A 13883-nucleotide genomic window follows, 5' to 3' on the forward strand; every position below is an offset into this window, starting at 1 on the left:
AAGAACAAATTAGTGAATTTGTTGGAAAATCCTTAGTGTGGATAGCTAAGGTAGTGGACGTAGACTTTGTTTGAGAAAGTCGAACCACTATAAATCGCTGTGCAATTTCTTTCAATTTTCTGCAAAAGCTTCCACAAAATTTTTATTGCCAATTCACCCCCCTCTTGGCCAATTTTGTCATTCGATTAACTCAACAGAAGTTTTTTCAAAAAAACGCCACTATTGTTGCCCCGAAATCGAATATATCTAAAAATAGGGCCCCTTTATAGGAATTTGTACAGGACCCCCGAAAACCTAGCCACGGCCCTAGGGATGCACATTGCTTAATTTTATTTAATTATTTCATTGTTAGATGTTATGGAGTATTTCTTCTATTTCCTTTCTACTTCTTTACTTTAAATGCTTTCAAAAGTTTAGGTGAGGGATGAGGTTGATTTAATCTTATATATGTTAGGGAAATGCATGGTGTTTACATGTCATCCTTCTAATAAGATTATCGATAAATTTCATATAATGGTATTCACACATTTTTCATTTAATAAAATCATATTTCTGCTAACGAGGGTTAGTACAAGTGGTTGATATTTAAAAATTTAAATTTGTAAGGTACTGTTTAAATCCTATCACCGTCATTCTCAGTGGGCAATTCGTAAATTCTTATGTGAGTCTCAATTGAGCCTTAAATATGTCATGTGCCTGTACTGGGGGAGCCAGCTCTGACATAAACTTTGTTGTAGCAAAAAATAATCATCTTTCTAACAAAGTTATGGGTAAACTACGCATTTAGTATCTAAACTATCGATTTTGGTTTGTTTTAATACATAACCTTTCAATTTTTCAAACTCATACCTAAAGTTTAGTTTTTATTTCATTTTCGTATCCTTGCCGTTAAAAGTTTTAGTTCTTGTTTCATTTTAGTACGCCATTCAGAATTTAACGTTAAATTTTGAAAAAGTATAAGTTTAGGTACTGAAATGGACAAAAACTGATAGTTTAGGTACTAAACGCATTAAGTTTTTAGTGTCGGGATTCTAAAATGAAATAAAAACTAAACATTAGATACGATTTAAAAAATTAAAAAATTAGATACTAAAACATATTAAAACTTATATTTAGATACTAAATGCGTAGTTTATCCCAAAATTATTGATAAAATTTATATATTGTTTGATATGATACTAATCATATCATGTTATTATGTACTTAAAATTGTTATAAAAAAATTAATATAAATTTGTTAATTAAGAAACAAAGTGTCGGTAATTAAATAAAATACATGTAAAATAGAAATCATGTCACCCAAACTTTGTGTGGTAACTGCAGAATTGACTGAAAAAAGGTGGAATATGCGTAATAATAAGAAAACAGAACCTAAATCTGAGGTTGATTGCTTTAGATCAAATCCCACATCGGGATTGTTAATGAGAAATATTGTCGGCACATAATCTACTTTATTGTGTAGGCTGGAATATCTATATAAAGGCTAAGCACAAGCATCTACACTTAAACAACAAATTAAGGGTAGGTGGGCAACCATCTCATATTTTATTTTAATAATAAAAAGAGATTATATTCTACATAAATGATTTGAATTTAAATATTTTTTATTTTAAATTTATTATACTACTTCTCACGAACTTGATTTGGTTAAAATAAAAAATATGTTAATCATATATGTTACGAACAACAACGCGTATCAACACTGAATTGTGATGACAATCACATAGGTAATCATAGGGTAAAATACACAAATGATCTTCTGATTATAAAATATCATAAAATGATCTTCGACTATAGAGAGTTGATTTGTTGAGTCCCCGCTTGAATATTCATTATGTTCCAAACTCGTTATTTTCCATTAAAATTTTGACGACATTTTGAGTTGTATGGTTACTTGTTGAATGAGATATGATAAAATATGATCTCATAATCTCAAACGACTACCATATCTCGGTCAACCTGTTAACGTCCATATCATACGACTGTTAATTTTCTAATAGAAAAAGGTCGGAACGTAATGAATAGTCGAATGACCATTTTTTTTAACTTTTAATAGTCAGGGAACTTAACAAAACAACTCCTTACAGTCGAGAGACCATTTTGTAACATTTAATAGTCAAATGACTCAATAAAATAATATCCTATAGTTTGGGGATCATTTGTGTACTTTATCCTTAATCATATATGTTAAACCTAATTAGTTAATTAATTAACAACTAATTGGGTATCGATCTTGACAGCAAACGCTGTGTTTGATCCTCATATAGTAGTTGTTTCCCATGACGGGTTCAAGTTTTAAGGTGCGGTTTCTTACGCTGACCATTTTTCGAAACAATGATGAATTATATATATATATATATATATATATATAATTATTAAATTATGTTATTAATTATTAAGAATTTAAAATGATTATTATAAAATAATAATAAATTTTAATCAAATAAGAATTTGAAGAGCATAATTGGCCAAATTAAAATAGGATTTGGAGGTGTTCGTGATGATATTTTTTAATAAAATAATATTAAAGATGATTACGACAAGGGGGTGGTGGGATTTTTAATATCGATTTCTGAGTATAAAATATAAGAGTAAAATCTGATTGAAATAATGAAGTGGGATCCAGGCTTAGATGCTGAAGACTAGACTGCAACCGAATCAAATTGGCTCATCAAATGAACATCATGTGTATGGGAATCTATCTAAATTCGTTACTTTAAGTGTAAGTAATATTTTATTTGGTAAACTACCTATTTATGACCAATCTATTACTTAGTTTCTGATTTGGTCATTCAGTTGTTATTTTTTTTAAATCATGTTCAACAGTATGTTCTGGTTCTATCGCCTTTTAAAAAATAATACTGATACTGACATGACGTTTTTAATTATTTTTTAGGATTAACGTGGCATTATCTTATGGCGACACATCAACATCAATCGTAATTTTTTAATGATAGGTGGCCAAAATAAAACTAAAACGTAACTTTATATATAAATTTTAAGAAGTAAAAGTTGATGACCAAAGCAAAAATTAAGTAATATGTGAGTAACCAAATAAATAGTTTTCCCTATTTTTTTCTTTTTATAAATATAATCTAATTTTTACTCTTGAAAATTTGTTTTCTCTGAGAAATCACATAATCCAAGTTAATCGAAATAGAGACAAATACAAGGTTAAAGATTTTTTAAAAAATATTTCACGTAAGAAGAATAAAGGTATATTAGATATTTAAATTTAAAAAAATTAAAAGATAAATGTCTTATTTGATTAGTAATTAAATTAAAAAGTCATAAAAAATTATTATACCAAACAATTTGGAATCAATTATTAAATCAGAAGAGCAATAAATATTAAAATCATAAAATTAAAGGTAGTTAGTCTAAACTTCAAATATACAAAGAGTATAGGACTGAAATCAAATTAGTCATTTTCTGCGTAACTTTTAATTTTTTTTCTTTATTCGTTTCCTTCACTCTCTTTCGATCAATGGGACAAAAAGAAAGCTTTTCAAAAACTACGCGTGCCTTCCCCCACACTAAAACTCTCACATACGCAGAGGAACTCCAAAACCCTAGCTCTTCTTATTTATATCTCCGCGTTTCTTTTAGATTCTGTTTGGATGCTTTGAATCGCTTGATATTTTTGGACTTCGGTTCGCTGATATGGAAGATAAAGAGGGGAGCAATCCTGGAGCTGAGTTTACATCGGAGTCGAGCTGGACACTTTCCGAGGGAGGACCTGACTCGGTGTCCAACAGTGTTAATTACTTCTTCGACGGGGAGAGTAATATTCTCGGTGAATTCGGCTGGGATCTACCGCCGGACCATGCCGATGAGTTTCGACGGTTCACTGAACTAGATCGGCCTGAATTGGCGGGAAACTTTAGCGACTCACAAAACTGCGCTGCAGCTGATGATGTTGCTCGTTGTTCAGTTTCGGGGACGGCTTTGCATCCGGGTGGGTCAGCTGATGTGTCGACGTCGAATCCGTCAGGGTATTCGAGCTCCAGCGAGGATCTGCTGGAGAAATCTACTGGCTCCGGCGCAAAACCGCCCGAGATACCGTGAGTAGTACTAGTAGTGAATAAATATCCTTTGCCAATGATGAAAATGAAGATAAAAGATCACCCAAAAAATTTGACCGTTTATTTAATTCTTTATTTTTTATTATTTCGAGGATTGAGTCGCAAATACGTACAGATCTTGGTGGTAAAATAACAGATTGTAGTAGAGAGGGTTCAATTTTCGGTGTCCGTACATTCTGAAACTGTAAAAATAAACAAAAATGTTTCGTGCAAGTTGGGGAATGGGATAAAGTAGTGTCGTATTTTTTGTGAATCAATAGGTGTGATTAAGGGAATATTGGGGTGAAACCTAAAGGAACCTTTCGGCTATTAACGAAGTGGCCTTGAACGCCGTTACACCGGGCTATTGCGGCGGGAATGTGCCGTTCTTATTTTTGTTTTACTTAGTTTTCCCTGTCGGTTCTTTTTTCAAGTTTTAATCACGTTAAAATTAAGGCAAACAGCGGGAATATAGCTGGTAAAATCCCTCTTTTGGTAACGTTAATCATAGAGTTCAGATCATACTTCCTTCCATGGTTTTTTTTTATGAAGTCTCTCTTTTGCTCTAAATTCATCCCCTCATGTAAAAGTGAAATGGGTATTGCAAATCATTCATTATATGCTATTTGAGTGTTACTTTTTAGGTGAGTTTCTCCATTGCTTTAGGAATATGTGAATGCAGTTAATATGTTATTGCATTTCATGTTATAAGAAAGTTGCTTGTTATTTACATAGCATGAAGTACAAGTATCTTTAATTCTTCACATTTAATTCCTTTTTTCAAACTTAAGTTTTTATTTTTTAGGGATTTTCCTGTTCTTTTCATTTTGATAATTGTAGGGGGGATATTTTTGTAGGTGTAAGGTGAGGAAGAAGGGGCAAAAACGAATACGGCAGCCACGTTTTGCATTTATGACCAAGAGTGAGGTTGATCATCTTGAAGACGGCTATCGATGGCGGAAATATGGACAAAAAGCTGTTAAAAACAGTCCATTTCCTCGGTCTGTTGCTATTTCTCTATTATTGATGATACACTGAAAATTGACATTTTACCCACTTTTAGAACTAATTCAGTGACATATTTCTGTTAAAAATTAAACAATATACTGAAACATGGTAACTTCTCCATTATAATTAGTTGAGTATTTTCATAGTCTCGGAAAGGAAGATTCCAACAGTTCATGAGTATGCCATTTTTAGCACCAAGGACGAAGCCTTTAAAGATGTGGGAGGGACTGTGACCCTAAATTTTTTATATAATGATACTTTAGATTTTTTAATATAATATTAATTAAATAAAAATTCTTTTTTAATTTTTAAATTTAAATACTTGTTAAATCTTTATCCTTTTTATATAAAATAATTTAGTTGATCCCAATGTTTAATTCTAGCTCCATACTTGTTTAACATCCTAAAAATTGATTCTCTATTTTCTTAAAGCACTAGTCTGATTTATTTACTGCATAAATATTTTTGTTCAGCCTTATTTATGCTAGAAAAAGCTCTACTTTGCATTATCTAAAGTGATCAAATTTATAAAGCAAAGTCTTTAATAAGGGAAGGGGTAGGGTTGTTAGGAATCGAATCTGAAATTTGTATTAGTTTAATTGAACTCCCCTTATGGTTCCAGTTGAGATTTCTTTTATCATGTAGCAAAAACCCTCAATAGAACCATTATGTTAGAGCATAGTCAAATGATGAATTCATGCTTAAAATCATTAATGGAAGCAAAACTTTCAGATTGTATTGCAAATTTAAGCCACATATTGGTTCTCGCAGGAGCTACTATCGCTGTACAAACAGCAAATGCACAGTGAAGAAGAGGGTAGAACGCTCTTCTGAAGATCCTACCATTGTCATTACTACATATGAAGGTCAACACTGTCATCACAGTGTAGCATTCCCCAGAGGGGGACTCATGAGCCGTGAAGCTGCCTTTGGTGGTCACTTGACACCAGCAGTCTCACAATTTTATAATCGAGGACTACAGTTACATAGGGAAATTCCTTCAAGCATAACACAATCACAGTCACAGGCACGCGAAGCACCCATTGACGTCAGAGAATCTCGTCCGGTGCCCGAACCCACCGCCTCAAAGTCTCCTACGGATGAAGGTTTACTCGGTGATATCGTCCCTCCTGGAATGCGTAACAGATGAGAAAGAAAATATGGTATGCACATCTTCCTTGAAACTAAATCAAGTTAATTAATGTGATTGTCCATTTGAATATGTGTGCTTTAAATGGAGGACTGCGGTATCATTTTTTTAACTCAAATTAGGAGGAACAATCAGTAGCAAAGTAGCTTGACGCCAAAGGGAAAATATTGAAGTAATAAGGAAGATGCATAGCTTAGTTATTGATGTGTAATTCAATCTACCATAGCCATCATGTCTGAGGCTTTCACATGTGTAGACCTTCTTAGCTATACTAGCTAGTGGACCACTGTGATTAATGTTTTGATATTAAACCCCACAAGCATGAGATGTATAGAAAGCTCTTTGATTGATCAGTCTTAATCTATATTGGAAAAGTTTAACTGTAGCGGAGTACTAATAAATAGGATAGAATTGGACCCTTAATGTTTATCGATGTACTGGTATCTATAGTGATGTGGTAGGCCACAATCATCCTTGTGATTTCTTCGCTTGTTTCCACATCAATAATAACTTCTGGTGCATAATTTTATCAGCTATTGTTTCTTAGGATTCAGCGTTTTATAGACATGGGTTTTGATAGATTAATGCAACTCTAGTGCTTGTGAAAAGATTCTTAAGTACCCGTAGAATCATTTAGATTCACGTTTTAGATGTTCCTTTGCCATTGGTAAAGTTGTATTCAAGTTGTCTTCTTTGATCAATCACTTTAGACATCAACTAACTCGTTTCATTATTTGTTTTATCACTCCTATCAACATTTTTTATTATCTAACCAACATGAAATCAAGATATATTATTCGTCTCTTCTTTCTCTACCTCTCTATTGTTGAAATTTGGAAGTAAATTAACATATTTTAACATCCAATTTTACTGTTATTTATAGTATTACTTTCAGAACTAAATGTTAAAATGATAAAATGTTCAGTGTAGAGGATTAATCTGCTTTTAAGTATATGGTACAGGGAGTACAATATCTTATAATTCTGGATACAGTCATGGTCTGCACTCTACATGATTATGCCAACCGATCATGATAGGACTCGAACTATATAACTTTCGGTTTTATCATGTGGGCGAAAAGAACAAAAAGCACGTGACAGTTTGCCGACAAAAGCAAAAAATAGGTAGGTCTTTGTTCTACACTTGTGGAGGTGACTAAAAGTAGAAGGAAAACTAAGAAAGAAGACTAGTCATGACAAAATGACAATTTGCCTTGCTTGCCGTCTCAGTATATATATATACATGGTTAAGATACAGTTATCCTGTGAAAACATATGATTGAGATTAATAATAAAAATAGAAAATATGAAGATATTTACTGAGGGAAAAATAAAAAATCAACTTCAACCATCTATTTTCCACACATCTAATTATCTTAAATCTATGTAAAACTTAAGTTTTATATTATGTAAGGTGATCCTAACCTTTTGTATATATGCGATTAAAAGATGATATTTGTTTAAATTATTTTAATATAATAATAACATTCATTCTATATATGTTATTGTTTGAATCCGAATTCTCAAAAAGGAGAATTATATTCCCTTTTTATCATTCAATAGTTTGAAATATATAAATACACCTGTCTGTACATGTCTTAGAATTTAGATTATATCTAGGGTTTGCTGTGTTCTTTGATGTCTCTCTCATCAAGGGAAAAATAATGACAACCCTTTTTGTATCTGCAGTCCTGTTATTGATTAGTACAAGCTGAAGAGCAGGCACGCCATGCATGCAAGGAGATTTTTAATCAAGATGGAAGCGAGAACTTAACCAGTTTAACACAATTCCATGTAGAATATCATAACACAAACTCAGCTATAATGGCTATTAATGCTTCTGATCAGTTCATAGTCTTACGCCCAGGTTTATCTAATCTCAACCCTTGAGTTCTAATCTATGCATCTGAATATTGATATTCCTGGTTATTAGTTGTAGATGTTCAGGAGATTAATCAATGCTAAAGCTAGATTAAAATAATTAATTGTTGTTGTGCGATAACTTAATATAATGTTAAAAAATTAGTGATTTTGAACGTAACCGAAAATATGATAAAAAGTATAACATTTTTTAAGTTGATGGAAATCTAAAATGTTCATTTTCTATAATATTTTAGTAATATTATAAATAATGGAGTATTTTCAAGAAACAAAATAACATTTTCGATTTAATTGAAAATATTAAAAGAAGATAGTGTTTTAAGTTATGATTAATCTAAAAATATTATAACTTTTATTACACTTTTAATTATATTTAAAATTTTATTTTTTAACCTTAAATTACTTGGGAAAGTCTCATGTGTAGCAGTCTAATATACAGCTAAGGAAAGACGCTACTGGAAATGCTATTATTTTTTAACATTGGCGGTAAAAAATTACCTAAAATATTATTATTTCTACCATAAATATTATTATTGAGCACTTTATCGAGTTTGTTAATATATCTAGTAAAACACTATCTAAAAATTACTTTTTTATCATAAATATTAATATTGGGCACTTTCCTTAAAAATGTTAAAAGACATAAATATTTTTTTTTAAAAATAATATTTTACATAATTTTTTTACTGAAAATATTAAAAAATAATAATATTTTCGATAACAATTTTTTGTAATAGTATATTAAGGCGGTAGTAGATTTCCCCCCGAAATTCATAATATGAGCATGTAGTAGAAGAAAAGGGTGTGAAAATGGTCCACCTGTTTTGTTTTTTTCTCTTTGTCAGTTGCGTGGGTCTCAAAGTTGCTTCAGAGTTAGGCAGCCCGCCGACATTGCTTTCTTCTCAAAGCCTGCCCCTGCCCCTACACCATTTTTCCTCAGTAGTCCTCGACCAGTTCTTTATGCGTTGCCTTTATGTAATAATGAGTAAAATACACAAATGATCACTAATATTTAAGCACATTTTTGTTTTATCTAATAAAGTTTAAAAAGTAACAAATCAATCACTAAAATTATCGATTTATAATAAATCGATCCCTCACCGTTTACAAAGGTTATTATAAATGAAGGAAAACTGATGTTACACGTTAACTGCTGACGTCACATCATTTGACCACCATTTTAACCTACCTCTCTTTCTTCTACACTCTCCACATTTCTTTTAACTCCTCAAAACCCACAGTTTTTATGCATCTTTCCTATTCAACCTTCAAGCTTTGTACATGCACTGCTCCCAGAGGGAAGAAAAAGCCACACTCCGATTGAGGGCCGACGGCTACGTGTCTCATAGCTCTGTAATTGTGTATATACAAGAAGTATTGTTAAAAAGATGCCATAGGCTTTGAACTGGGCAACGTGTCTACCAATTCATCAAAGATTAATTACTAGATTGATTGACTAATCAATCCATCCATCATTAGATTTACTACAAATACGCAAATCAAATTTAGAAACTAACAATTCACTGTAAAAAAGATGAAACTCATATAGTCAAATTAAGAAACAATAAATAAAAACCAATAAATCTAAAAAAATGATATTGCTAGAGATCTGTGGGACGACGAAATGGTCGGGCCTCAATCAGAGCGTTGCTTTGTTTTTCTCTGGGAGCATTGCATGTATAAAACTTGAAGATTGAGGAGGGGAGATTAAAGAGTGCAGATGACAGATGGAAGAGAAAGTTGGGTCAAAATGTTGGTCAAACAGTGCTAGGTCATCATATTATGTGCCATGTCAGTTTTTCATCACTCACGATAACGTTTGATAATTACGAGTCTCAATTTATTATAAATCAATAACGTTAGTGATTAATTTTATTATTTTTGAAAATTTAGTAGGAAAAATAATTTTTTTTCAAATATTAGACCTTTAGTGTAGTTTACCCTATTATAGTTCATTGATGGCATCATTTAGATATGATGACATTTAAATTTTGATTACTTCTTTACTGTTTAAAAAGTTTATAAAATATTATTTATTAAATAATCAATTGAATTTTCAATAATAAATTAGGGACGAGTAAATTTGTTTTGAATTAAAATATAAATTTTTTGACTCAATTTGATACTGAAATATTTGACTCGATTTATAATTTTATAAACTTGATTCGATTTAGAAAAATTTTAAATAAAATTTGAGTTATAAAATAAAATTTAAATAATTTTAATAATTCAAAAAATAATTAGCGTATCTGTTTTTACGGTTGAGTCAAATCTCTTATCTATGTATGATATATGTATCACATATAACAAATATATATATATGTGTGTGTGTTTCTTCATATACAATTATAGAAAATCATCTAAATTATAATCAATTAGTATCATAACATTATAAATATTTACATTTAAATCTAAGTAGAAAGTTAAATAACTTGACTCGAATTTATTAAACTTGAACTGACTCAAAAATTTAAATAAAATTTAAGTTTAAAATTAAAATTGACCAATTTAAAGATTCAATTTTTAACTCGATTTAATCGAATACTCACCTCTAACCAATTATTATTTTAAGTCAAAATTATTTTTTAAATTCTTTGAGAGTTATTAGAAAATTCACATAATCTAAAGAGTTTTTTTATTTTAAAAATATTAATATTTATTTTTAATTTTTTTCATAAAGATATTTATTATGTTGTTACTCTATTTGTGAAATATAAAATAATTGTCAAATAAATAAACCCATTCAACATGTGAATGTGGTGTAGTTTTCGGGTGTAAAGCCCACTTTTTACCATACTCGTGACATTGCATATACGGATGGGCATGGTTCGGGTTTTTGGTTCACCCGACTCGAGAATAAAGAATCCTCCATTCGAGATCCGTCTCGACCAAAATAAGATTTCACTCAAATCTGACCCGAAATAATAATAAAAATATTATTTTTATTCAATAAAAACAATAACTTAATTAAAAAAAAATAATATATAGATGGGTATGTAACTATTCTTAAATATATATGGTAAAATTATATATTTTTTCCGAGTCGGGTATTTTTTATCCTAAACCCGAACATCACATTTAAAAAAACTCGACCCGGTTTTTTTTTATTATAAAAATCCGACCCGATCGGATTGGTCTTATATCCATCCCTAATTGCATCTCTCCCGTCCCCACCATTGCTTTTTAAGTATTTGATTAGTCTTTTAATTTTTTGGATTCATTTAGTCTTAAAATGTGAATTTAGATATTTATTTAATATCAGAGTTACTCATAAATTTTGGTATAATATACAATGTGATACATAAATTTTAATTTTATAACAATTACATACGTAAAATTATGATTTGATTTGATTATAACAAATTATTTGACTGAGATTTTATGCTTAAACTCATATATGATGGAATTTACCTTATAGCAAAAATAAAACAAGTTTTAGAAGCAAGAGAATATGTTGAGGGGGTAAATTCACTTGGCTATTATACTCTCTAAAACCTCTTGCATCACGAGGAACCTATGCCCAAAAGTTGGTTCACTTAGAAAAGATCAAACCCAGATTGAAAGTGGCATCGGTCGGACACCGATAGAGGTGCCGGTGACCTCAAGTCATGTTTCGAGTCTACCAAGACATGAATCCAGCAGCATTCCCCGCTGCATCCTCCTCGACCGGAGCCGGAAGGTTTAGGTCAATTAGAGCCGGAATCTCGGTCGAGTCTTGTTTGATCACCAATGTTCTGTTGTCCGAAACCTCCTCCAACGAAATGCGACCTTTTATGACCTCCCAAAGCTTGGCCCGACTTGAAAACCCTGAAGCAAAATGGACACTCATGGCCCTTGTTCTTCTTTGAACCCAATCTTTTCTCAGCATTGCTAGATGAACCTTTAGCGACACCAAGGCTCTTAGATTTGGTTACTTTGGTATGACTCATCGGAGCCGTAAAAGAATCGCTGGCTAAGCTATTTTCACGGCTCTCGTGTATCGACTCTGTGCAGTCGTTCGCCTTCTTATGGCTAGCTCGGTGTCCTCCTAGGGCCCTATGTGAATCAAAGGTCTTGTCACAGGTTAAGCACTCGTATTTGCTTCCCTTTTGAGGACTGTAATAAGCATTCTTTCCATTTCTTCTTAAACCATACTTGAATTTGCTTTTAAACCCTGATCCAGACACCATTTTAGGTTTCTTGGACTCGAAGCTATCGCGAAACTCATCGACGGAATCGTCTGATTCCGCCTTCTTCGGTCCATTTCTGAAATACCCTGAATCAGAATTCTCTGAAGAATAACAAGTTTCAGCAGATTGCTTCAACTTGTTCTTGTTGGAAACACATTTCATGGCATTCTTAACGGTGATCCTCACATTGACTGACGACGATTTATCTTCCAAGGAGAGCAGGTTGTTGTCCGAAGAATCGGCAACTGAATTCGGACCTTTCTTAAAACCGGAATCCCTCGACAACATCATCAAACACATTGCTACCTCCTCCTGTTCTTGCACTATCTCCGAAACAGATGAAGAACCATTCCCCAAATTGTCCGAATTATTCGATTGAACACCGATCGTTCTTATACTTAACCCTCTTAGATCGCCTCCGACTCGGAGTCGTCGACGTCTCGGTGTCCGATTGACTATCCCTAATCAGCTTATGTTTATCGCCATTGTCGAAATGATAAGCTCTCTCCTTGTCGGAATGGCAAGACATGTGACCGCAAAGAGCTTTCATTGATCTAAAACCCTTACCACATTCTTTACAAACCATCTCTTTAAACAAAGAACCATTGCTCGAATCCGAAAACCTCTTGGTTTTCCTGGGATTTTCCCTCAAACCAGCAAATCTCTTGAGCTTGTTCAAGGGAAAATCAGCTGATTCTTCCTCAGTTTCGGCAGAATTCTCGTTGTTCATATGAGTTCTTATGTGACCACCTAATGATTTCCCACAAGGGAACCTCTTGTTGCAAAATTTGCAAACGAACTTCTTTCTTGGTTTAGTTCCATTAATGAATCAATGAAACAAACAGAACAAAAACAAAAAAAACAAAACAAAAACCCAGTAAAGAAGACAAGATCAGTAGCTCATTTCTTACCTCAAATCTTCAAAAGAATACTCCATTTTTTTGCTGTAAACAAGAAGCAGAGAAAAATAAACAATTACAGATCGAGAAAACAAAAACAGATCATAAAGTTGCCGTGATGTGACAGTTCTTCGTTTTAAGTACAAGGAAGAGATCCAAATTCGATTCTTTTATCAATCTCGATTTGTTGAAACAGATTAAAAGTAAAAGAAAAAATGGGTTTTTTTTTTTAACTGAAGAAAATCAAAAGGGAAGAGATGATGGGTCGCTAACGATGGCGATGAACAGTTCTAGGAGAAGAACAATCAAAGCAAAAAACCATGACTATTTCTCTTTGAGAATTACATGCATGGAACGCTAGAGATTAAAAAAGGCAAGTAAACGATATGCGCCACGTGCACTCTATCGAGAACCATTCGCTGCTGGATCCAACGGTCATGATTTCTCCAGTTTGTTTCAACTTATTATAAATAGATTATGTATTTAAACTATATATTTTTATTTCATTCGAGTTAGGTTAGATCGGATTTTTAGTTAAGATAAATATAATTCAATAATTATATTATTCGTTCGATATCAATCCGATTTAGATTTAAATAAGTTTTAACCGAATTGGATTATGATCCGAAATTTTAGATAAAATTTCAATCTGATTCGAATATAATTTTTACTTTTATTCGGAAAAATAATATTTAATTAATTTTTTAAAGAAT

General features: G+C 32.0%; 1 protein-coding gene and 1 pseudogene across 2 annotated transcripts; one reads left to right on the top strand and one right to left on the bottom strand.

Annotated features, from left to right (window-relative positions):
- Window positions 1–3523: 3523 nt before the first annotated feature.
- LOC120216042 (probable WRKY transcription factor 57) lies at window positions 3524–8087 on the top strand. Of its 2 annotated transcripts, XR_005525018.1 has the most exons (5): window positions 3524–4064; window positions 4922–5065; window positions 5844–6235; window positions 7185–7346; window positions 7911–8087. XR_005525018.1 is itself a non-coding variant. In XM_039213560.1 (4 exons), the coding sequence occupies exons 1-3, from the start codon at window positions 3664–3666 to the stop codon at window positions 6220–6222; spliced, it is 924 nt and encodes a 307-aa protein (XP_039069491.1). In that variant the 5' UTR covers window positions 3524–3663; the 3' UTR covers window positions 6223–6237; window positions 7913–8087. The 2 variants fall into 2 exon arrangements, 1 of the variants encoding a protein (XP_039069491.1); XM_039213560.1 differs by lacking the exon at window positions 7185–7346 and having other exon boundaries at window positions 5844–6237; window positions 7913–8087.
- Window positions 8088–11571: 3484 nt separating this feature from the next.
- On the bottom strand, window positions 11572–13094 carry LOC120215792 (annotated as a pseudogene).
- Window positions 13095–13883: the final 789 nt, after the last annotated feature.

Source organism: Hibiscus syriacus, unplaced genomic scaffold (assembly GCF_006381635.1).
Source record: "Hibiscus syriacus cultivar Baekdansim isolate YM2019G1 unplaced genomic scaffold, ASM638163v2 tig00110156_pilon, whole genome shotgun sequence".
NCBI lineage: Eukaryota > Viridiplantae > Streptophyta > Magnoliopsida > Malvales > Malvaceae > Hibiscus > Hibiscus syriacus.